Source organism: Quercus robur, chromosome 11 (genome assembly GCF_932294415.1).
Source record: "Quercus robur chromosome 11, dhQueRobu3.1, whole genome shotgun sequence".
NCBI classification, from domain to species: domain Eukaryota; kingdom Viridiplantae; phylum Streptophyta; class Magnoliopsida; order Fagales; family Fagaceae; genus Quercus; species Quercus robur.
The window spans coordinates 9,093,627-9,120,817 of record NC_065544.1 but is presented as its reverse complement, the minus strand read 5'-3'; the positions used below and the strand labels follow the sequence as shown (position 1 = coordinate 9,120,817).

The 27,191-nt window shown below is 30.5% G+C and overlaps 1 protein-coding gene across 1 annotated transcript; it reads right to left on the bottom strand.

Annotated features, from left to right (window-relative positions):
* Nucleotides 1-227: 227 nt before the first annotated feature.
* Nucleotides 228-27,191, bottom strand: LOC126706727 (cycloartenol synthase-like). Its single transcript, XM_050406261.1, has 19 exons — nucleotides 27,112-27,191; nucleotides 26,446-26,661; nucleotides 24,868-25,053; nucleotides 21,485-21,574; nucleotides 20,018-20,212; nucleotides 16,691-16,775; nucleotides 15,827-15,993; nucleotides 13,177-13,365; nucleotides 9,851-9,964; nucleotides 9,575-9,697; nucleotides 9,367-9,489; nucleotides 5,698-5,796; nucleotides 4,530-4,586; nucleotides 4,402-4,448; nucleotides 3,963-4,106; nucleotides 1,651-1,828; nucleotides 1,309-1,383; nucleotides 842-925; nucleotides 228-575 (listed from the first exon to the last, which is right to left on the bottom strand). The coding sequence occupies exons 2-19, from the start codon at nucleotides 26,641-26,643 to the stop codon at nucleotides 453-455; spliced, it is 2,277 nt and encodes a 758-aa protein (XP_050262218.1). The 5' UTR covers nucleotides 26,644-26,661; nucleotides 27,112-27,191; the 3' UTR covers nucleotides 228-452.

The window sequence follows — 27,191 nt, the reverse complement described above, 5'->3', positions numbered from 1 at the left end:
AAGTGCATTGAAAATTAATTGTAATTAACCTCGCCCTCTCCTTCTCTTTCTGTGCAATATATTTAAGAGTTCCATTTTTATTCTGCACGTTACGAAACTAGTAATATATAACTACAGTTCACTATCATTAATGCCAAACAACAACTTGGTAAACTATTAATATTTCCCCTGGTTCCTAAGGAGAAAGTTTTGATTTCAACTAATTATAAATATGTGATTTATGGGATTATGAATGTTTACATATTTTGAAAGATAAAGAAAAAATTATCACGAATGAACTTATAAACTTTAATTGTATGTTTAAGTGTACACAGGAAGAATTAACGCATCCTACCAAAAAAAGGTCGAAAAAAGAAAAACCAACATAAAAACCACAGAGTGAAATTCATCATCCATTTTTACATAATTATTCACACATACACACAAGCACTTCTCCGCCTTGATTAATACTTTTACCACTTTTTCGAAATCAGAAGCACATTATTGCGGTACTCTCCAAGGGCCCATATAGGAAAGATATTTCTGTACGCTGAATAACTGATCATACAGTTCTTGTTGAAAACTCCCATGATTTCCTATAGATTGGAGAAAACAAAGCTAATAATGTACAAGAAGTAGAATTTGTATCACTTATTGAAGGTTAAGAAACAATTTTTTCCTCACTGAGTATTTGATAGCATATGTATGTAATTAATAAGGGCAATGTTTTTCGAATGCAAAAAGTGGAATATAAAAAGTTAGACAGAAGATTTTTATTCCTTCCATAACTAAACTTCCTAACTAAAAGACCATTTTTTAAATAGTCACACATTCCTTTTCTTTTTGTTTTGTATAAATTTACCTGTTGAGTGAAGTCTCCATTCTCCATTTGTGCATTAATCAAAACCTTGGCTGCACGATGTAAGGGAGTCGCATCTCGCTGGGCCTAACCATCAAATTGGTAACAAAAAAACCAACATATCAAATTAGTGTTATCTTACTTACTAATTAGAGAGTTAGATCCTATATGCAACATTAATTTGTGCAATATTAGAAACTATGATACCACATTGTGCATGACCTAGTTACCCAGGTTGAGACGAATTGCGCGGGTGCTTTCTCATTCATCTCTTCCCAGATTTAATCACCCACATTCTTGAACTTCCTTGCCTTCCCAAGTACATTTTATGTACTCTTTATTATTATATTATATTATTCGTTTTCCTAGATAGAACTAATGTAAAAGTCTTTTGAACCTTAAAAATTCTAGGCATGTTGACAGATGAATTTTCGTTGTGAATGGAAAAAAGATAAAACATTGTATCGTACCTGGCCAGCTTCAATAAGAGCTAACATAGCCCATCCAGTATTCACTATGTGTGCTCTGTCCAGACTGCTGTATACCTGTTCACACGTAATAAGATATAAAAATACGTAGAAAATCTATGAGCCGTAGGTTAGTTTTTGTACCCAGAACTGAATATTCAGCTTTACAATGATCTAAATTATGTTGTAAAATTGGATCATACGGGACCTCATTGTGACTCTTTTCTTTAACCTTCTTACTTTTCACCTAAAGTCATTAATTAGCTTAATTTTTTTCCAAAAATTCAAGATAAATAATGTGTTTTAAAAGAATTCTTAAAAGACAATGCTTGAAATGGTTTTTACCTTATCTTGGCATGACAGGTAGCTTTCTCCCCAACCATCTGAATCAAGCTGTTTGGAAAGTAAGAAATCACATGCTCTTCTAATGCTGCAGCTATTATGGTAGGTCTTACCACTAGCCACCAGACCCTTTATCCCAAACCATGTTGCATAGGTGAAGCAAACTCCCCAAGATCCAATCCTATTTTAGAAACTATATATTGTCATGCTCAATGGTAAGAAATCACCTTAAAAATTTGTTAACTACAGCAGCACTACAAAACCTAGCTTGAAGAGTAACCAAGCTAGTTCATGTCCAAGAAGAGGTCAAGAGGGATAGGAAGGTTGCAAAGAGCCTAATTAGCTAAATCCTTATGTTTTCCTAATGAGTAACCAATTATTAGTAACTAGCTTTGATTCTTACCAGGTTTTGGCTAACAAATTATGGTCGTGAATGCCCAACTTAATGGCTATATATTATGAACTAACTAGGCCACCTGTCATTGTTGATGGCTAGTGGATTTGGCTTTTCGTTTGGAAAGGTATTCAAGTTATGCATGTTTACATTATATATAAGAGCATCATTATTGGGGTGGTAAAATAGCTTTTTAGCTATTTTTCCACCTTAAACTCCAAGTAAGTGCCTAACATTGGTGGAGCCAAAGGTAAATTTTTTTGCTTTCTTACTACAGTGAACAACCAAGACCAGCAGTTCACTGTAACAAGAAGGTATAAATAAAATTATTACTTTATCACTTAGTTGGGTTTGGAGGTAGAGAGGAAGAGAAAAGAAGTGAGAAAGAAATTAATAAAAAAAAATGAATAGTATTTGGCTGATGGTAAAAATAAGATCATTGATGTAGGGTGTGTTGTGAAATTGTGTGTTAAAATAAATAAAATAGTTTTTTGAGGTATTAAATGCTAAAAATTTTAGCTCCACTGATGTGTGTTAATTTTATTCTTTGCAGTATTTTAAAGCGTGGGTTATTAAGAAAAAATTATTAAATCATAAAAAATTAACAACTTCCTACACATTTAAGATTTTGGAATAAATGGTAGTTTATCAATGTATATTGGTCTATCATAGTCAATATCTTGAGTTTGAATCATGTTTCCATTTATCTCTCATTTCAAATTATTAGAAATCCAGGAAAAGTTTTGTAACTTAATGACAGAATTTTTCTCTCCTTTATTAGGAAAATTAAGGTTTATAAATTTCCCTTTCTCCAGTTGTAACTATTAAAATATTTTATATATACATGCTAAAAATCTTACATGTTAGTCTCCACTTATTAAGGAAAGAAACATGATCCACGCATAGGAAAGTGTTAATTAAAATAATGATTAAATGGTTAATGTAAGGACACGATTTATAACGACCCGTAACAGTGTTGGGTTCGTTCGTAAAAAGGCCCAAACAATATCATTTGTAGAGCGTGGGTTTGAAAGGCAGGACCTTGGTCGTTAGATGGCGGTTTAGTCATGATTTTCATGGAAGTTCATACGAAGGTAGGTTTGGCTAGAATAGTTAGACTTTACATAGGTGTAACTCGGTGGATTTGAGTCCTCGGACTTAGTCCGAGAAGCATCACCTTCTCTCCATTCTTCCTTTTTGTAGGATCTTTTTCCTCCCCCCCCCCCCCCACCACCCCCCCCCCCCCCCCCCATTCTTCCCTGGCTCCCTTCCCCTTTTATACCAATGTTTACTTCCCGTTTTCGTCTACGTGTCAGTTTTTCCTTTTTTGGGGTAATGACTCGTCTTATCAATCCATACGTCAGAGTGGTTAGGGGTGGTTGGAAAAAGTTAAATAGCATGGTTTGAAGTATGGGCTTGTCAGACGCAGGGCTCCACATTACGGTGTTGGCAGCTTTCCCCCTTGTACTGCTCTTGTACTGAGTTTGTCCTTTTCTTCAGGCGTTTTGTGAGGTGTTGAGCGTGAGATCGTCCTCGGCCACATCCTTGGGCCTTCAAGGGGCTTTCATCGCGCGTCCTCGGCAATAGGGCTCCTCGGCTTGGGCTTTGGGCCCTTAACACAAAGTGGGCTAGGACCTCAGATTTCGGGCCCCACAGTTAAATTATCATTTATTAATAATTTAAGCTTTTGGGATAAGTGATAGTTCACCATAATATTATAGAGCATGTTTGTTTTAGTATTTCGTGATTGTGAGTCATTGCAATTTACTATAATTCTTTTCTGTATTTTTGGACTTTAAAAATATAATTCCAAAAGAATATTTTTGAAATCCCATTATTTGCTCCCCCTCTGCTCATCTAGACAAAACCATAACTAACGTATAATAATGTGAGTGGTATGATCTCAAAGGAGAAAACAAACCAAGAGCCATCAGGTAGTTGTATGCTCTCAATGAAATTAGCTGCCTTTGCTATACATGCTTCTATTTCTTTCCTCCGATGTCCAGGGTGCAGTTTCACGAATGATTTCAGACCCTGTATAGCTGCTGAAGTGCATTCCACATACCTACATAATGACCCAAGAAAATTATAAATCAAAATTTTGAAATATAAGATAATTCCAAAACCTTTAGTTATGTTATACAAAAACTAGAGTTGTGTGCTGTGTACATATATAATGTCTACATTGATATTTAAAGACTACTAAGTTTATACGTAAGAAAAAATCATACGTGTTTATTTAAAGATTAAAATTGGAGCTAAAAGAAAAACCGCCTTTTTAGTAACTAGTATAATAAATCATAATAATTATGAAAGTCATGATAGTTCGTGAGTAAAATTGTAGGCATGGTCGATCTTACTGATAATCAATGATAATATCTCCAAACGTTTCCGATGGGTTGATCATCTATGAAAGAAACATGATGTGTTAAAACCATGGGTAAGATTCAATATTACAAACCAAATTGGAAAGAAAAGAATGTCTTACCTCTAACCACGCATAAGATCTTGTGAGCTCGTATGAAGCAAACCCACCATTGTTGTTCTATATTGCCAAGAAGAAACAAAATTCATATTCAATTGGTGTAAAATAGACTCTCCGAAAAGAAAACAGTTTTTTATATAAAACACAGAAAATATTTTGTTACAAATGAAAATTATATTGATGAATTCTTCAATATAAAATTATAATTATTAGCATATCCATTTTCACACTAAAATGAAATCTTTTATTATAATCAAAACATATGTTATAAAATTATAATTATTAGCATATCCATTTTCACACTAAAATGAAATCTTTTATTATAATCAAAACATATGTGATATGAATTATTCAGGAATTTTAATCGATTTACTTTATCTAAAGAAGATATCAATAAACATCTAAGAAATGGTTTCATGGGATTTGGCCAATTGTCTTGAACACAAATCCATGTTATCAAAAGATTTCTTACGATTGTTTTTAATATGGAATAAGTCCACCGTCCATAATTTTTTGGTATCCTATTGAATAAAAATTGTTATATTATTCCTCGTTAATCAAGAGTTGTGAGAAGTATCATAATCATCCAAAAGAATGGCCTCAATTTTTTCAAATGAACAATTCGAAGACCAATTTATTCCGACAAAATCACATGGATAATACAATAGGCTGAAAACCATGTTTCTTGAAGCAAAGATCTTTAGTTTGAATCTTCCTTTTTCCCTTTTCTTGGTCAAATTAAACTCATTAATCAAAATAGTTTTATGATTTTGATTCATGAATTATAATTCTACGTATCAATTGCATGTGTGTTGACATACATACATACATATATATATATATATAAATTGTTATTGTTGCAAGAATATGTTTTTTTACATGCTATTATAATATTGACGTGACACATTAAGCCACCTGTTGGTCTCAGCATTATAAGAACATACATAAAAAAACGACTGCACATTAAGAATTGTCGTTCACATAATGACAGTAAGGTATAGTTTTAAAATAAAAAATTGTAACAATCAATAACTTATAGATAAAATTGAAATCTAACTCCTAATGCAGGAATTGAAATTGTATTTTGACTTGATTTTATTTTGCACAATAATTAATATGCAAAAGACTATAATTTAAGACCAATTTCAAAAGACTATGATTTAAATTATACCTGTAGTGATAAAATCACATTAACAGCGTCATATAGTTTATCTGCTGCTATTGCCTCTCCCACAATGTCAGACGGCATTTGTGATAACAAAAGCGCTGACTGCAAATGATTTCAATATGTCAAAACTGTTAAATTACATAATGAATCATATCATTTACATATTAGATTATAATGAGTTAACAAAGGGTTAGCTTTGCATATATGTACGTTTATAAGTTTGATTATGTTTAATGATAATGTTAATGTTATTCTATAAACAAGGGTAAAAATTATACTTTAGGTGTTATACCTTAAACTAGGGGTGCGTACAAAACCGAGAAACCAAAAAAAGGGCCGAAACTAGCCGAACCGTTGCCAAAATTTCGGTTCGGTTTCGATGCAGTTCGGTTTCAGTTACCATTTCACAGAAACTGAAAATTTCGGTTTAGGTTTCGGTAGCAAGTTTGCATGCACCAAATCGGCCGAAACCGAATTGAATTATATAATCATATATTTTGTATTACATATATAATATAAAATGCATTTGGGCTTGCAAACATTGGGCCTCCAGCTTGCAAACATCTGTGTTAGGACATATGTGGAACTTGTTAGAACATATGTAATGTAGAATTGACTAATCTTTTAACAAAATGCACTTTACTTGTAATTTGATAAATCTAAGATGTGTTTAATACTTTAAGGAACAAGAGTCCAAGTTTAGTATTGAAGCCATGCAAGTCTATCCAAAAAACAAGTGAAGAAGTGCTATTTATTAAAGCTCAACAAATAGCTCGACAGATATATCTATCGAGATTTAATGTATAATTCTCGACAGCTCTCAACAAAAGTTGTATCTATCAAGAATTACAAAATTCAGATTTCCAGATCTATTTTTCACGCATATCCAAATTATTTGTGTAGGGTTTCTTTTCTCACAACCCTAGACATATATAAGGATTATTTTAACGGGCGTCAAAGGTGATGCAACTTGATGCAAAGTGATTATTCACTCAAATTGCGGCTAGAGACAAATTTGCCCTAGTTCATCTTTCTTTTGTAGAAGCTGCTGCATCTTTGTACCAAAGGTTTTGTAACCAAGGAGCTTCTTGATCTTCATTGTCTAGATGAACAGAAGAACTTTGCAACCAATATATTTCCCAAGTTAGTGTATTAGTCACGTACTTGAATTCGTGCATCAATTGGTTAGTCATGTACTATGAGCCGTGCATTAAAAGGAGAGATTGTCACTACATTACAAGTCTAATTGTATATTAAGGTAAGGGTTCAATTATAAGTTCGTATTAGGTACTGGGATTCATTTTACTTGTAACTACTTGTTTTGATAATAATGGATTCTCGGGAGTGGTGACTTTAAATTCACCTAGTGGGGTTTTGCCTCGGTGGTTTTCCTCATTCGTAAACAAATCAACTGTGTCAAATTTATTCTCCACTGCATTTAACTTAGTTGGTGATTTATTTGTGTTACCACGCTTATTGCATGTAATTGAATCTTATTAATTAACTTATCTAATTAATTGATTAATTTACCAAATGGGTCAATACATTTTTAGCCTATCAGTCTGACATTTTTTGTTTTTTTAAAACCCACACATTTGAGCCTCTTGCTATTTAAACCCCATTAACACATTAGATTAAGTAAAAACAACAGAAAAATTTTAGAAACTCTACCCTACATACCCCATGGCTCACAACCTCACACTTTTCAACTTTCACTCATTCTCAAACAGCCTCCGCCTCCACACTCCACTCTACAGTCTGATTCTGCCTCTGCCGCTAACCTCCACACGCCGATTTCCCCTTTCTTTCACTCTCACTCTCTTTTGATCAATGGCTTGAGGCTTCTTTTGATTATCGGTATGATTCTTCTCTCTTTCTTCCCTTTTCTTTCTTGACTTGCTTCGTTCAACACTTCAACAACTCTGTCTCTCTCTCTGACTCTCTATTGCTTTGTTTTTTTATATGTGATTAAAGTTAGGGTTTTGAAAATCTTGATAACCGTCTCTTTTTTTGTATTTTGGGTTTTGTTTAATACTGAATCAATGCTATTGTTTATGAGATTAAAGCTAATAAACCGAAAATTGACCAAAACTGAAATAAATTGAAACCGATTGATTTCAAATTATTTTGGTCGGTTTCGGTGGAGAAATTTACAAACCGGAAATTTTGGTTCAGTTGGCCAAACACTAAGAAAACCAACTAAACCGAACCGATTATGCCCCTACCTTATATTATTCAATTAAATTCAAACACATTACTATATTGAATTTAATTGTTTTTAAGAAATATAATAATTTATATGCTGCATAGATCACTACAAATATGTATTTGAATTTAATTAAGTAGCTGACAACATTGGTCAATATAATTAGAACCACTAGTCGCAAACCCACGCGATGCATGATAAAATATGATATAATTATTTTATAAGAATACAATGTAAAATTTGTAAGATAAATAGTGTATGTGTTATTTAAAAACATTTCCTATTTTTATATGTTTTATGTAATAAAACATATAGTATACTTTGCAATAAAAAATAATACGTAGTGATATATATATATATATATATATATAAATATATATACATATGAAAATTTTTATTTAATAAAAAGATTTAAATTGCATAATTATAATATTTATATATATAAATATATATATATATATATATATATATATAAATGGACAAGATGTTATTGAAATTGCTTTTTTAAAATAACAGGTGTAACATGTTACATTAAATTTAAATTATTATATAAGTTTATAATTGTAGCTCTTTTTCTTTCCAAATATAATGCCTATATTGTTGAAACTTGAATTTTAATGTGATATTTTGAATATTTATCATTTTTATTGCATTTTTAGGGTCTATATATATCTCTAATTATTTTTAGATGTAGTTTCAACTTAGAATATTTGCTCTTGATGATTGCTCTTTTATCATCAAATCAAGACAGTAATTAGTTTTTGATATAAGTGGGGATTAAATCTCAAATCTCTTATTCAACCGCAAAAAACTTTATCCATTGATCTCTTATATCTTTAATTTATAATGCTTATTTTATATATACTTTTTAGCCCAAAACTAAAGAGTTTTATTCAAATTGAATGAACTTTTATACTTTTAACCCAAAAATTAAGAAATAACAATAATATTTTGAGCCCAAAATTGAAAAGGCAAATTGCAAATATATATATATATATATAAATATATTTAAGGGTCAATTAATCTAAAATGGACTGAATGGACTAAAGTGGACTGAACAAACTAAATTAGACCTAAGTGGACTTAAATGGATCAAAGTGAATCGAATTGGACCAAAATAAACCGAAGTGAATAGAAATGAACCGAAATTCTATGTAACTCAACAGGACATAGTAATAATAAATTTTACGTTTCATCTTTTAGATATTTTAGATGTGTTGGTATTAAATTATGTAACTTAAAGCATAGTACATATGAAACTGTACCTATGTTTTCCCATATAAACAATGTATCACGGACTGGACCCAATATATTAAGCCAACTACATGTCTGCATCGCAATGGGTTTAATGCACTGGACTAGAGCTTAAATCATGCATCATTATACCGCAAATCACGCATTATGTTCAGCTGACAGAACAACTCAGTAAAATCTAAGAACTAACATTATGTAAGACAAAAGGTTACCTTCAAACCTTCAGCTGTACAATCAGACACAATCCAACCATTGTCTGGAGTTGAGAAGGGCCATCCACCCTTTGAAATATGGCGATACCAGTAATGAAGATCACCTGAGCTGTTTGTTCTAACCTTCATATCCGACCAAAAATTACAAAATGAATATACTTTTTTGGTGATTAATCTTATTTATGTTTAAACTTTAATGTAGCATTACTTGTGTATTTTTTATAAAATTGTGCGCCTTTTTAAGCATTGAACCATATTCGTCTACAAGGTCGGTAGCCAGGATTGCTTGAGCCGCAAGTGCCACATCCCATAGTTGAGAACCATTATATCCCTATCATTGAAACATTTAATTTAGATCAATGTCATATCTCACACCTCATAAAAAATATTTTCTCATTCCTCAACTTAGTTGAACATTTTGGTGCCAAGATAAAGAAATATGGAAAAGCTAAGTTCACATGGGAACAAGCTTTTGAATTAGAACCTGCATTTTCATTCCATCTTCAGCTACCCATAAATAATCTTTGATTCGTTCAAGGTGACACTGATACGCCTCTGAATTTGGATCTTCCACCCAACGACAGACCAAGTTTAGTACCTGTATTTATAATGGAATATGTTTTGCTTCAAAACTGTTAGAGATATCAAGTCCAATAGCTAATGTTAGAGATATCAAGTATTTTACTTGTAACATAAGTCAATTAATAATGGTTTCTTGTATGGTTAGTTTAATATTTAGTCTCCTATAAATACCCCATATTTTGCTCATTGTAACAAAAATTGAAATTATAGTAAAGATATAGTTGCCATAAGCTTCCTCTATAGACATAAGCGGTTAAGCTGAACCCATAATCCTAACGTCCTTTTTCTTTTCTCAATGCTCTCTTTTCTCTATATTTTTCATAAAAATGTAACAAAAACTAATCTGAAATTTAACTTGTATCTAGACATTCCAATATCTCCAAATTTCTTTACGTGAAATTGGCTGGTTGAACATATGATTTTAGTTATAGAGAATTGCCTGATTGAAAAACAATTTTCGGCCTTAGTAACCCTTACATTAGTGTATTTAAAAATATCAAAAATAAAACCAAAAGAAAAGAACAACAAATAAGTGGAGCTCATTGGTTGTAGAGGTAATTAAATTTATGAAAACTTTTCTGCTTTCGTACAAATTTTTTTTTGGGGGGAGAGAGAGAGAAACAAAGAATAATACAAATACTTTAATGTAGGAAGTCTAAAGTCGATTGCAACAAGTCATGAACCATTCTCCTTACAAATATATATATATATATATATATATATATATGATAAAACTTAGGTACTGTTCCTTGGGTTCCTCTTTTCAGATTCTATCATGTGACTATTTAACTAAAAAATATATTTTCAACCCATGAAAAAAAAAATTTACATTTTAGAATTTTATGAAAGGAATCTAAAGAACAGCACTTAAGTACTATATTTAATTTTTGCTCATACATTCATACACACACATATATATAGAGACACACGAATCATTCTTGGGTATTCTTTAATTCTTTCAAAATAATCGCATATTCTTCATACATCAAGTGTTTTTATGGTCTTAATATAATTAAAACATTAAATTTAGAATGTCATATATTTACTCTCTCTCTATATCTCTCTCTCTCTCTCTCTCTAAAAAGTCAAAACCTTCTTCTCAAAAAAAGAAAAAAAAAAAGTCAAAACCTTACATGTAAATTACCAAAAATTAAGGATATCAAAACCTATAACGGTTATCTATCGTTTTCGTTCCAAAAAAAAAAAAACTTATAACGGTTATGAAAATGATGTTTTAATGGAGCTTTTTCGTTGTTGAAAATTTCAATTAAAGAAAGCTATAAATCATTGAGAGTTTAAACTCACAAAATTACAATTTCTGAGAATTGATATGTATGTTGTTTGGATACACTTTTGAGCAAGGGACTTATTGTTCAATGGTGTTGCGCGTCTCCTAATGAAGAAACTGGGTTCCAATGCCCCACTAGTTGTAAGAATAAAATTATCCTTAGAATTCAAGTCTATATCATATTATAGAAACATAGTATATTAAAATATAAAAATTTCCATTGCATAAAATCAGTTTGTACTTTGTACATATAACATTTTATTTTAATAATTACATAATTCATATTGATCCTTATGGATATTTTTTTAATATAAAAAATACCATTGAACATTGATAAACATACTATTTGATGAAAAATATTTTTTTTTCCTTCTAAAATCAATTCTAATGTAGAAAGAACAAGAAAAATAATTTGATTTAAGTACTACATTAGTAATTGTGTACAAGATATACAAGAATTGTTCTTATCTAAAATGTGAGAGTTAGAATTCTCGCCATTCATAAAAATTGAGATGTTCATGGAAATAGTAATTTTGTTAAACAAACAACAAAAATTTTATTAATTTTCAAAAATTACACCATTTCTATCTCAAGCCTACCATGATGAGCGCACCATAAAAGAATCCGACACATTTCCCATTAAAAAAAAAAATGGTATGGAAACTCTTTTTGCAAAATACATGTAACACATAGTATGCGTTAGGATTAGATTTTTGCCCAAAAAATAAATAAATTTGTTTATTTGTTTATAAAGGTTATATTTTATATACTCATAACAAAAAGATTATCTTCTATATAACCTTCATAAAATATTTGTTTATTAAGGTACAATTGTATTTTTTTTAAATGAATTTTATAATTATTACATAAACTAATAAAGTAGCGAAAAATATCCAATAGAAATTATAGAATGCACTAATGTAGTGCCATTTTTTATGAATTAAATGTACGGAACACACTGTCACATCAATTTTTTTTAACAAAACTTTAATATATAATATATCCTGTGGGTATAACCGTATAGCATAGCTTCCAATCTCGATATATATACTGCTCAATTCCATAGTAAGAATTATATATTTTTTACACATCAAAAAAAAAATTTATATATTTTTTAAATAATAAAAGTTAATGAATGCAACTTTTATAAGTTCATAAATGAAAATCATTCTATCTAATTAATTCCATTAATATAATTATAATTATAATTTTGCTAATAATTATTAGCATGGATTTGTAAAAACATTATATATAAAAAATTAATCGTAGTTTTTACTATATATGGAGAAAGAATAAGTCAATGAAGTAACTCGTAAAGAAACTTAAACTTGTTTCACAAGAAAATGAACTAAACTTGAATGTATAAGCAAACTTAGTGATCAGCTTAAGCTCGAGCTCAACTCATGTTTGAAATAAAATAAAATAACAAATCATGAACTTTTAATACTCATCTAAGCTTATTAGCCTGCTTAAGAGGCCCAACATTATTTAGTTACTTCGATTTTATTTTTAAATTGCATTTGTAGTGCTCCCCCCCCCCCCCCCCTCTTCCCTCCTTTCTCAAAACAAGATTTAGAGAATTAATTAACTTAGACTAAACTTCTCTAATTAATTTAAACTAAACCAAGCTCAAGTTTGTTCAACGAGAAAATGAATCGAGCTTAAATACGTAATCTAACTTAGTAATGAGATTGAGCCTGTTTCATTTTCGAAATAAAACTAAATAAATAAACCATGAACTTTTAATACTTGTTTTAACTCGGCTCATTTACTCACCTAGAAATTAGCGGCTCTAACTTTTGTGCATAAGCATGCATAGCCATATGGAGAGTTAAATATCCACAGGTGACAGGACCACAACCCTAGGCTCAGTCCAAAACCAATGTTTCCCCAATATTTAGCTTTTCATTTCTTTATAAACAAGGAAAAAAAGTATATACCTTATTAACAGGACCAATGCAGATATACCGAGTGTTTTCATCTTCATAGTGGATGTGTTGCATCACAGTGTCAAGAGCCTTCTGTCGTAGCTTTGAGAAAGGCCATTGCATTAGAAGAGGTTCCGCAACCTTGTCAAGACAACCCCACAACATGTCTTGTACCTCCGAATGTGGGCAATACAGGTCCCCCTGTAAAACTATCATCTTGTTCAAACAAGGTTTTTCCTTATATTTCTTTTAACAAATTGCATTTGAGGTTGAGGAAAAGGCCCATACCAGAGGGACTAGGAGTTCATATCATTGTAAAATGGACTTTTATGATGGTGATAACCCCTAAACCCATTGTCCAGAACTATTTGGACACTTCTTCCTTTACAAAAAAGTAATTTACAACAGTTAATATTATCCAAAAATTATTTAGTTCTTTACGTTTAAAATTGGTCATTTTAGTCCAGTAGTTTTACCTAAAATTCATTTTAGCCTTTTAAGTTTGAAGTTAAAAAATTAAAATGATTTCTAGGCAAAGTTATTGGACAAAAATGACCAATTTTAAACTTAAAAAAGAAAAATTATTTTTGGGCAAAGTTAACAAATGTAATTACATTTTTTTTATATCTTTTTTAAGGAGGAGAGATATTAGATATATAAAAACTCTTTTTCATTTTCCGTCTTTTTTTCTTTCTTTGGAGGGTAATTCTGTCACAAACTACTAAATTATAGAGATATAGATCTTAGCAATTCCTCTCTCTTTTTCTTCCTAGGTAGGTAACAATAATTCTTTTTGGTATTTATAATATATCAAGAATATTTGAGTCTCTTTCATAAATATAAATAAATAAATAAGAATATTTGAGTCTCAGGCCTACCCTAACTTTTATATGTTAATGATTTTAATATTTGGAAAATAGTTAGAATATTTTATACATATATTTTATTAATTTTTATATACATTATTATTATGCCAAGTCATCATGTTCATTTAAACAATAATCATATTTAAATCTGATCACCAAGGTTCTACTTGTTCCTCTCCTGGGGAATGACATTCAACTTTGTGTTTGTCTTTTGACCTCAGTTTAAAATTTTAAGAATATAAAAGATATCTTACTGTAACCGTGGGATTTGAGCTTGTCTCATTCATTCCTTTTCTTTTGCTTTTTTTTTTCTTTTTTTAGCAAAGTCTCATTCATTTCTTGGTTGCATCTATGAGCATTTTGACTCCCTCAAGTGTGCATCTGATTAAACTTCAAATATATATTGGTTATATAAGGACGTCTTTTACTTTAATTTCAATTATTTGACCTTTTTGACTTAGGATGGAATACGAATATCCTGTGGTCCTCACATTATCTTTTTTTCCTCTTTGGCCTTTCTATATGGACAAAGGTTAGGTGGCAATCTATCATATTATTTTCATCTAAATAAGAATTTTGTATCTCAACTAGCATCTTATGGTATTTTCATGTGAGACATTCAAGATTCAAATTTCTCCTCCTCCAAATATCAAATTATAAAAAATAAAAATTTATAAAATAAAATAAAAATAACAACAACAACAACAACAACACTTCATCTAATTTTTTATGTCAAATAAATATTTCGGTTGGGACTTTTTAAAAAAATTGTTTTTTGGAATAAAATCCAAGCAAAAATTTTCTTTTATTCTCATATTTCATTATTTTGCATGAATTTAATTCAAAAATATTAAAAAGTTATGTTAGATTAAATAATTAAATTTACCATTTAACTTCTAACAACTTAAACTTTAGTATCAATCGATAATTTATCACGGTATCAGTGATTCAGAGTAAGAGGTCTTACCTTCAATCTTGTGTCTCCACCTTATCTTCCATTTAAAATATATATATTAATAAAAAAATCATGCACTAGGCCCACTTAATAAGGACACCTACATTTAAAGGAGGGAGTTTAAAATTAAATGATTAAATTTATCATTTGCTTCATTTCCTAATGAAATGAAGCATTTTAATTAGAATCTCTCATATCCCGGCCCTTAAAAAAAAAAAAAACAAGCATCGTCAATAGTCAAACTACTATCAATCAAATAATCGAATGCACACTAGTTGCGTCTTGTATTTTGGTTACAATCCCCTGCCACCCTCCAAAAGAACAAAAAATTGCATCATCAATAATCAACTTGCTATCATCAATATTCAGGCTGATATCAATCAAACAATTGAACGCACACTACTAGATGGGTCTTGCATTTTGGTTAGAGTCGCCCCACCACCCAACAAAACAAAAAATGGTATCATCAACAATCATACTGCTATCATCAATAGTCATACTGCTATTAATCAAACAATCAAACGCACACTGCTAGATAGGTCTTGCATTTTGGTTAGAATCACCCCACCCCCCAAAAGAACAAAAAATGGCATCATCAATAATCAAATTTCTATCAACCGAAGGCACGCAATTCAGATTTCAAAAAACTACAAACTATTACACAATTTTTTTGCCACAACTGTGATATGGTAAAGTGTGAGTAGTGAGAAAAAATGATAAATTCATGTATAAGTGATAAACAACCATTCACAGTCCATTACATTAGAATTGTAGCAAAAAAGTTGTGGAATAATTTGCATATTCTCCATGTATTTTCTTTCTTCAAAAAAAAAAATCATACCCTAGCACACAAATTTCTAGCTTGATCCCAATTGATTTGATGGTACGGTTGAGTATAGAGCTCTCTTCTGAGCAAGAGAATAATACTGTTGATGGGACCCACGTATCTCCTCCCATACAAATACGACATTGGCAGATACACCATCCGACAATGACACCACATTCGTCCTGCATGCATTGCACTCCATGTTATCTTTTTTTTCTTTTCTTTCTTTTTTTCTTTCTTTTGGATGATGCAAGAAATTTGTTGTCCCTATTTTTTAAATATTTCTAAGGGTGCACACTTCATGGCATGTGCAATTATATAATTTACAAAGAGTCAAAGACCCATAAAAAATAATAATAATTTAGAAAGAAAGTAGGAGGCCCATAAAAAATAAAAATAAAAAAAGACAAAGATTTGCTACAAAATTGATTGTAGCCTAAGACTACAATCTTACGTAATAAAATAAATATTAATATATATTTTGAAAATTTAACTGTTAAATTACATATTTTTTACGCTCTTAAACACATGTCTAATTTTGTGTGAATTGAATATTATTTACTACATGATCTATAAACTTCTATTTTATGCATAATTTTAAATTACAAAAACTTACAATTTAAACAATCTATTGATAACATAGTTATTGATCTTTAATTTACTAGAAATTTTGTAAGTATGGAAGATATAAGAAATAAATGTAATCTAATGGTAGATTTGTCAAACTTCACTTCCAATAAAAAAATATTGAGTAAGGTTTGTAGTTTAAGGTTACAACTAATTTTGTAGCTAAACGTTATCCAAAAATAAATAAATACAAACAATAAAGAAACCCCATTTAAAAAATTAAAGGAAAAAAAAAAGACAAAAATGAAGAACCTGGATGTATAGGAAGAAAGTAAGGAAGAAGCCATATTTCTGGGGGTAATGGATTGTTGCCACTCCACTCGTATACCCCAAGTACCTACAAATTTTTTCAATAATTATATACTATATATAATAACAGAAGTCTTTTCCTACAATTAAGGAGGTGCTGCCATATAGGAAAAATGTCCATCTAAAATTCAGCCACGTACAAGTTAAAAAGTGATAAATTATGTTGTTTGGTAATGCTACACACCGTTTAAAGCCTCTCATTATAAATAACAAAAAAAAAATAACCTATTAAAATTAAAGAGTACACAGAAATGGAAATAGAGAGAGGCGAGAGGCCTGGGACGCAAAGAAAGAAACAGAGAAAGAGGTTGGGACCCGAAGAAAGAAACAGAGAAAGAGGCAGAACGGTAAAGACTACATTGATTGGGCATAAGAAATCAAAAAATCTCAAAACACGATTTTGCAAATGACATCTCCCAAATTCCTTTCTCTTGGTTTTCGCTAAATCTAATATCAGAATTCAGAGACATTTTTCATTCTACTTTTCTTCGAAAATAAGGAGGAAGGAAGATGAAGAGGCCTTCAGCATAAGCACGAAAAAAGCCTATTCTAGGAACTCTTGATATCAGACCGTTCTTTCTCGGTAATTTTCAACTAATCTCTTACCCTATTGTCTTCAATTATGTTTGCTGTCAATTTAGGGATTTTCGTTGAAATCAGGGAAACAACCTAGAAGATCAAATTCTAATTGAATTGTTATTAGGAATTTTATATTTCTGGGTTTTGTATCAAATTTTAACTAAATTGTTATTAGGAATTTTCAGTTTCTAGGTTTTGTTCCTTTGCTTTCATGAATTTCAGTTTCATATTTTGTTTTGTTTTGATTTTTTTTTTTTTTTTTTTTTGACTTGCTATCTAGGTCATTAGAGAAGAAGAAGGGTTATTAGATAAATTATAGTGTATTTCTGTGGCATTGAAGCAGGCCTATGTTCAATATTTCTGTTTATCATTTTGCTTCTTATTAGCTTATGCTATTTCAGTATTTTATGGAACTATGTTTATGGTAGTTTGTGCCCATGTTGCTTTTGTAAGCTTTTAGGATTTGTTTCCATGTGTTTGTAGGCTTTTATGGTTTGTGCCTTGCTATGCAGCCTTTATGTTCTGTTGCCTAATACTTCTACCTAAATGTTTTGCATTTTCTTTAAGTATTCTCACTCTTGTACCCTAGTAGGATTTTGTTCCTAAATGCATATACTTTATGTATTGTGCATTGGTTGAGTGTTGGACATGCAAGTGATTTGCATTGAGCTTATTAACTTGTATGTCCGGATGTTCATTCCAAGTATGAATGAGCATTGTAGTCACTACTTTATAGTGATTACCTGTTTGGCCAAGCCATGATTTATTTCTCATTCCATTTTGCTTGATCGCATTGTGCTTGTCTCATATGTTATTACAAGTTTTTCTGCATACAATGATGATATCGTGTTGTTATGCTTCAGGAGATTCTTGTTCATATGATTCAAGAGTTTATCAGATTCTAGAATTAGGTGTAAGTGAGTTTTGTTCAACTGTTCCCAACTCACATGTTAAGTCTAGAGTTTGTTTTAGGGTTTTGTCACGGAATAGCCAAAGGGGGAGATTGTAAAGTTGAATTTTATCAACCATCTTGTTGGCTTTATTCCGTACCAAATTTGCTTGTATTTTAACAATTAGTAATCATGTATTTAGGTGGGAATCATGAAAGGGTAGTGTGTGAGAAAGTGTGAAGAAATGCTCAAGATTGTGCAAAGAAGCACGGACTTGCGACTAGATCTCGTGGGTGGCTCGCGGCTTGCAAGCCGCCAAAAGTTGCATACGTGCCAAGCATGCCAGAAGCAAAAGAGTCACACCAGCTATTGCACTATAGGGCAAAAGTCCCAGGCTGGCCAAGCCGTTAGCTCGTGACTTGAACTCGCGACTCAACCCAGTCGCGAGGTCAAGTATCCAGAACACCCTGTTTGGAAAAAACTGACTTTTCACATTCCTTCTCATCCTACTATATATATACACCCTTATACCCACGATATTTAGAAAGTTTCCAGAGAGAATTTTGAGAGAAAAACAAGATTGATTTATCCACAATCTTCACATAAAGACTCTTCAAATTCCTCTACTCTCTTCCTCTCTATTGTCAAATCCTTGAGAGGTACATTACCAAAACCTTTTCTCACCATACCCATATCTGTGAGAAAGTCATTTGGTGTTTGGGAAGCAGTTAAGAAGGGACCAATTTCGTATTGGTAGATGCTATGGTCAAGTAGCGGAATCCGACAAACTAAAGAAGAAATAAGTTCGACGCAACCTCGTTGGAGTAGAAGCTTGGAGGGCTTAGGTACATTGGGTAGATTAGGCTTGGAGGGTCTTCTGCTGTTCATGTATCCCAACTACACTCTTTAGTTGATTGTTTACCGCTTGGAGGGCGACGGAGAGATTTTATGCCGAAGACTTCGGTTTCCTCTTCGATAACACATCGTGCGTTGTCCTTGTATTTGCATCTCTCTTCCCTTAATCTTTTCCATTTAATTTCTGCTGTGGATGTGATTTTATTTGATTTAAATTGTTTATCAATTCTATTTTAAACTTATGTTCATATTCTGCACATTAATTGTTTGACATTAAGCATGAATTGGTTATTTGTAAATTGGGGGTCTAAACATTTAGTGTTTTATGCACTTATTGAACTTTCAAAATTCAGGTTTTGACTTAGATTCGTGACTATAATTATATAATTGATATTATTTTTCTATAATATAATTCCAGCCATAAAGATGATAAGTTAAGTGACGTCATCACTTGTGTAATCATAATTGTGATGGAAATTATCAAATTTTATCTAGCAAGACCTACGTACAATGTTTCTTAATAATATAAATAAATAAACCTACATACATTGAGGTCCACCTTCTTCTTTTTTTTCTTTTTTCAAAGAAAGGACCACTTTTTAGCCTAATACTAAATGTTGGAATAAAAAATAATCTTTTTTTTTTTTTTTTGGAAACAAAGAACCACTTTTTAACCTACACTAAATTTTGGAATAAAAAACAATCTAATATTTAAAATAAACAGGAAAGATAATTGTAGTCAAGATGACATCAACAATAATAATAATTTAAATTTTATCTATATATTTTTCATGTACTCGATAACTGCAATGATTATAAGGTTTATCATTAAGTATTCGTCTAAATCTAGGACCACTTGCTAATATAATTAAACAGAAAAATGTACAGTCCTTTATTTATTCTTTATATTTGATTTTTGGACATGATAAAGAAGTATATACTTAACTGAAAGCCACATCTTGCCCCATGATGGAATGTAGGTGACGCCACCATGATCAAGAATCCATTTTCTTGCTTTCTCCATGGAACCATCCCCACCATCCATTGCTTCACCTAGCAATCTTAGGGTGACATAGCAGAGAGCTGTACAGAACATTGTGCTAGTTCCTTCTATATGTAATCCCCAACCTCCATCAACGTTCTGCAACCCATTTAGCTATAAAGTTATTCTCAATCTTCCCCCCAAAAAAATCACATTAAAAAAGAGAAGATTAAGGTTGAGCTTAGCAAAAGGTCATGCAAGGTTTACTTGTGTACGTAACTAACCGAGTGAGAGAACGTTCCTACCATCTCATGCTTGTTTTTCATAAGAAAAAAACATAAATTGAAACCCATTAAACTTATAGTTTGCACGATGAACACTAGATTTTGTAAAGGAAAGATTCAATTTCTAACTTCTTATAGAAGACAAATAAATCAGCACCTTAATTTGAGCTCAAAATTATCACATTTGAATTTACTACCTTTTTTTTTTTTTTTTCTTTATTCTTTTTTTAATGGATAACACATGTACAGGGTGATGAGCGTCTTAAACGCATAATCACATGTTCATCATATATTTATGAAGGTATGAGATACCATTTGATTTAGAATTTAGAGTTCATTGACTATGTACTTACTAAGATTAATGTAACCTAATTTGAAGTAATTACTCTCTAACCTATAAGTCATCAGCCCAATGAACGAGACAATAAACCCGACCAGATTATATAAATAAGTTTAAACCTAGGTTTAGGAAGTTAGGGTCAAAGTGACTAGATAATTTAGCAAAATAATTTTTATCTTTAGATCTCAATCTCAATGCTGTAATCCTAGTAGATATAGCTGAATTACTTAATAAAATTTACAGCCTTCTTCTCAAAAAAATTTTAAAAAAATGGCTATCTTTAAATTGGGCTATTATGTATTGTCAGCCATTTGTTGTTTTATTCTAACAATTATGTTTTTCTTCTTTCCCCGATATGGAAATCTTGTTTATAAAACTAGTATAAAATTAACCATTCTATTCAAATCTTGCTTATAAATCAATATAAACTAACTGGCCGGGGAAAGATCGAGTATATTCACTATGATCAGGTGCCTTTGGAATTTTCTTTCCATACCCCAAAAGAAGGGGGGTTATTAGTTTTTATAGGCTGTATGTCATTGTCAAATGTCTATTGCCCAATAAAAGAACAAATTAATTAATATTTTTATTTGATCATTTTTTGTTCTGAACTATTTCTTGTCCTATATATAACTAAAGTGACTGCTCTTTCTCTTTTTCCTTTTTTCTTTTCCCTTCCTTATTTTTGTGCTTATTGTGCCTATTCAATATTCATTGGTCAATAAAATTTTTTAAAATAAAAAATAAAAAAAAATCAAAATCAAAATCAACCAAAATAAAGACCATATTTGAAAAGAGACAATATACCTGATGGTTGTAGAGATAGCGGAGTATCTCATGTCGATGCTCAAGAGGCAAGATTGCATTAAGGGCCCCCGTTATAGATAAGCCAATTACCTATATATGACAAATGATTGTGTTTATTATTGTGTGTAAGACACCAACTTTTTAATAATCTAATTGATATATCCACAGCCAACCTCTTACAAATAACATAGATTTGAAATTTTTGTCAGTAAGCATTGGATTCCAAGATTCATATATGGTGCATGTAGGGATTTACCCACCAAAGTTTGACTTTCATTTGTGTTGAAAATAGAGAAAGTTTATGTACATTTTTATGTCATAATTTTTTGTCGTAATTTTAATATAATCAACTATATATGATTAATGAAAAAAAATAGTAGGTATATATAAAAGTGATTGTCCACTATTTACAACTAACCATTTCATCAAATTATTAATTATGGCAAATTGTTAAGAATGTTTGAAAATATTGTCATTAAAAACAGTCAACCTTTTTAATATGTTTATGCTCGAGCAAAAAAAAATATTTTAAAAAAATTACTTAGTTGCCTTTTTAATTTACAAATGATAGAAGAACCTTTAATAGTTAGTACTACAAACTCCCCACCTAGAGTGGGTTGAATCCAAATCTTAAGCTTTATGAAATAGAAAATACTAATAAGTTATAATAATATAGGTACCATTCACATAATAATAATAATATAGGTACCATTTTCTTCTTTCTCTTTCTTTTTCTTTTTTTTTTTTCTTTTTTGTTTCGATAAGATTTATACATACATATATATAACAATAATACATATATATATATATATATATAACAATAATACATACATACATATATATATATATATAACAATAATACATACATACATATATATATATATATATATATATAATTTTGAGGCAAGATTGATCAACATGGATTGATAATGTTCAGGCAACCCTCACAGAAGTTGCTTTCTTCAGAAATATATTATTGTACATATTTAATTCTTTTTATGGTAATAATTTATATTATAGTACAAATAATTGTTATTTAAAATGACTAAATATGATTATGAAATTAAATTAATCCATATTTGATGATTATTTATTTGAAAAAAAAATAACTGTAAGTTGGAGGGGGAGGCCGACTAGTAGTGAGGGGACCATAATGAAAAGGTACACGTGATGTTCCACTAAAATGAAAGCTTGTTTCTCAACAAAATAAAAAATAAAAATGAAAGCCTGGTCTGGTTCTTAATTTATAATGACAATTTAGAGTTTGTACAATAATTCTTTTCATAAAAGGAGCTAAAAATATCGTATTCTTAATTTATTTGATTAGTTTTTTATTGCACGTAACACTTTTTTTTTTTTTGAGAGGAAATGCATGCATGTAATAAAATGATTGCAAATATGATATAACTATATGCATTATGTGTTAGATCAACATCCCGTAAAATTTTGCATGATTTCCTTTGAAATGAGAGGTTGACATTTATATATAGTGAAGAATATTTGCTCTCGACAATCAATCTTTATCAGAGCATATATCCATCAAAATATTTTTCTTTATAATAATAAAAATAAAACGAAATATTTTTCTCCTTTCCGTACAAGAGAGAAGAACATCAATGCATACACGTAACGTGAGTGATTTATACCCTTTTTTTAAGATGGGCTTGGGAGTTGGGACCAAGAGAGAAGAACATCAATGAATACATGTAATGAAAAGTTTACAATCAAATGAGAAAAAAAAATTTTAATTAAGTTTATAATCTCTACGTTCAATCTTTGTCAAAGCATCATCTCCATCAATATATTTTTATAAAAGATTTAAAAGATATATGTCTCTCTCTTTCCCGTACAAGAGAAGAACATTTAATAAACAAAAGTAATTTTTACTTTTTTTTTTTTTTTAAGATGAGCTGGGAAGCAATGACTTGTTTACAAGTTTTATTTATGCATATATGATGTTTTACGTTCTCTTAATCTTTCAAGATGCATCAGGTAAGTGAAATCTTACGTATAGTAAGTGTTCAACAGTATTATGTTTTTTTTTCTATGTTTCCCCCTCAAAGTTAAGAGAAAGAAAAATAATTAATTAGTATTCTGAGAATAACATCTTATCTTATATAATAGTGAATTACTAATTAGATTTATAATGCAATTTATCATTCATGTGAGATGAGGGTTAGTGTGAAATAGAAGAAAAAGTTGTGAGAAGTCATGAAATGTAAGCTGTTATGCAATTATAGTATGAGATATTGAAGTGGGGTCAATTTGTAAAATTAAAATGTATTTAGCTATATCCATAAAATAAAACAAAGCATAAAGAGTTAGTTCAAACGTCTTCTTGGCCTGTCTTTGATTTTTTTTTTTTTTTTTTTTTTTTTACCCCTCTATGCATAAACGACTATAAGATAGCCAATTAGTTGCTTTGGCAATAGAATGCTAATTCAATGAAAATTTTCTTTAGATAATTTAAATTAGTACTTTTGTTGCGGTGAATTGATATGAATATTGCATCATTATTCATTCGGCATTTGCAGTATGTAAAATTCTCTTTGGTCGTACCCTTCAAAGGAAAATACTGACCATGTCATTTTTATGTAGTGCATAGTTCACATTTATCTGATATGATAGATTAGAATGTAGGCAAAGTAACCATCTAATCGCCTTATAGTCTGTTTCTTCCTTTCAATGTGGTTTAGGATGTGTGGTTTAGGGGGTTATTACATATTCAATTATAAATTGAAAAGTTTTGCCACCACACCCCTTATTTTCTGTTGAGCAAAAACAATTCTAAGTCCCGTTTCCAAAAAAAAATTGATGTTACCTAATCTTCCTCTATATAGTGCGTTTGAGTAAAAAGATTTTGACTTGAGTGATTAAAATCCAAATATCTTGTTTAAATAGGTTTAAAAGATCAAGGATTTGGATTTGACAAAATCTACCAAAGATTTTAAAATTTTTAAATGACATGACACTCTATAAACCATCAGATAAAAAAAATAACTGTAAAATTGACCCTCTCCAAAAAAAAAAAATCTCAATAAAAAGTTAATCGACTACTTTAAAACTGACTTTTTTTTTTTTTTTGGGTTAAAAAGACACCTTTTTCCTTTTAAAAAGCGAAGGGCTTTTACTTCAATATGTATGGAAAAATAAGGATTTAAGGGAGAAGTCTACTATAACTGTAGATTACCATTACTAGTTCATAAAATAAAAATAATAAAGAGAATAAAAACGAAAACCTATTTTGAAGTATATCCTGCAAGTTTCTGAAGTTCACCAATATGTGTTTTGCTGAGTATTAGACTAATCTGAAAGGCATACATTACATGATAGCTGATTTAGTTTTACTTTAAAGAAAGAGGGCAAGCAAAATAGGAGCTTACCAAGCCAGGTAAGAGAAATAAGGGGCCACCATAGTCACCTGGCCAGAACCCATCTTCAGTCTGCAGAGTTGAGTAGAACCTCAACGCCCTTCTCAATGTGGTTGCCACTGCCTCCTCAGTTATTTCTTTCTCAGTTTTCACTTTCACCTGAGGTAGCTCCATTTCACATGGATTCTCCTTTGCAAACTATAAATTAATATTGAGAAATATAATTAGGGATGGAACACATTCATTGCCATATCAATTTGAAAATATTATGTTGTAAAATTGATAGTAATTTTGTAATTTTATTTATCTATTTATTTATTTATTTATTAAGATATTGATGTGAGTATAATTATCACATCAGTTTGTAAGCTTTTAGTATAATTAGTAGCAGCTTTATCATTTTTCTTGTCGAAATTTTATTAATGCTAATTTTAAAAAATCAATTATACTTTAGTTCCCCTAAGCTAAACTCCTAGCTAGATCCCTGATTAATCTAATAAGTGTAAATGAAAACATATGTTCATGAAAGACATGTTTTGTAAAAAGTCTCTCTCTTCATCAAATCAATGCTTTTGAGTTTTGAGCATTCACTTCAAATTTATATAGAATAAAAGGCAGGTTGAATAGAACACTTACACATGCGCGTGATATTCTATATCAAATTCAAGATTCATTTTCTTTTTAAATGGATACATATATCCTCACAAACTTCTCAAATCTGATGCTTATGTGTAGCAGTAGCACTCACCAGTACTGTCGGTCTAATTATTAATTATTAAATAACTCCCTCATAGTCTAGACTCTAGAATACTCCTCCAACCCGAAGAGCTTTTGCTTAAATTTGACCCTTTTTTATTGCCGAAGCATAAATTTGATAATTGGGAAATCAACTTTCTGAGTACTTTATTATTCATACCTTGTTGGTTCTGACTTCTGACTGGGAAAAAATAATCCCATATTAGTGAAATATATAAATGGTATCTTGACCTAACATCAAAAGATGACCATGCCTAATTTCTATATATATTTTCATCCAGTTTTACATTCCCTTTTCTACTATATCAAGGAAAAAAAAAAATTCATCTTCAATGATTTAAACTATTTAATATTAACCACTGCATTCCTTTTTCTTTATAAACAAATATACACACATGTTCTTCTCCAAAAATAAAATATATATATATATATATATATATATACACGTACACACAGACTTATATAATTACCAAAAGAAATGTAAAAGTTGATGTTTTCTAGCATTCATATGAATCAGAAGAAAAAATTGAAATACTACAAGGTTACTTACCACCAAGAAAATATTTAAAAAGAAGAAGAAAAATCAAAATCAAAATCAAAATCAAAATAAAGAGCAATTTAAGTTTAAACCGCATTGATCTGATAACAGGAAAATTAACTTAATTAGTTGTATTTTGTTAAAATTACAGGAAGAAAAAGCTGTACAATATTGTATAAAAACGATGAATAATTAGTCAAAGAAATAAAGAAAGGACTTTTTAAAGCTAAACTACTTTCTTCTCAGAAAAGAAAAGAAAAAAAATCTCAATGGATTAAAGGAGAGCTTAGTTTCACCTGAATTCTCATTAGGAGATCAGAACTTTGTTTATCATGAAACCGATTCTTCTTAAATTCATCACGGGCTTTCTCCACTTGAGCTTGCTCTTGGGGTGTTCCGAGATTCGGGTCAAACTCCCAATATTGCCTTCCAATATGATTATTTGCGCTTTCAAGCCTCACATCATTGCCCTCACTAAGCTTCAGCTTCCACATTGTTTCAGACTCCGAAAACTGTAAAGAAAATTCATGATAAAACGATCAAAACTAGTCCATATTATCTTCAACCACAACATATGTTATTATGCTCTGATACAAAGAATATATCTATGCTAATTAATGAACTATGATTATAGGGCTTGGTTTGGTGCAAAGTGTGTAAAAGTGTGTGGAACTTAGGCATGTGTCTGTGTCTATTTATAGATCATGAATATTTATCCCCAAGGAAAAAGGAAGTTATAAATAGTCTTTCAATGTTAGAGACTAATGAGCAGGGATCTTTACAATGAAAAAGAAGTAAAATGATTTTTTTTTCATTGAAAGTAGTAAAATGATTAAAGAGACTAATGGCCGTTCTATAATAATTTCTCACCCACGTTCATGCATCGAGCAACTAAAATTCAGTAGTGGAATAGCTAGTTAGGCTCTATATATGCAAATGAAAAGGATTGCAAAGCATATTACCTTCCTCAACTAAAAGGCTGTGAAGAAAGGAGGATTTTCCTTCCTATACTACACTAGGAAGCTATTTGGCAAACTCCAGG

Excerpts from the sequence above, each read along its gene's own strand:
- LOC126706727 (XM_050406261.1), bottom strand. The coding sequence starts at position 26,643 with ATGTGGAAGCTGAAGCTTAGTGAGGGCAATGATGTGAGGCTTGAAAGC. Across the intron at positions 4,587-5,697 it reads ATGTGATTTTATCACTACAG|AACAACAATGGTGGGTTTGC; the intron begins GTATAATTTAAA and ends TTGGCAATATAG. Across the intron at positions 4,449-4,529 it reads GATCTTATGCGTGGTTAGAG|ATGATCAACCCATCGGAAAC; the intron begins GTAAGACATTCT and ends TTTCTTTCATAG.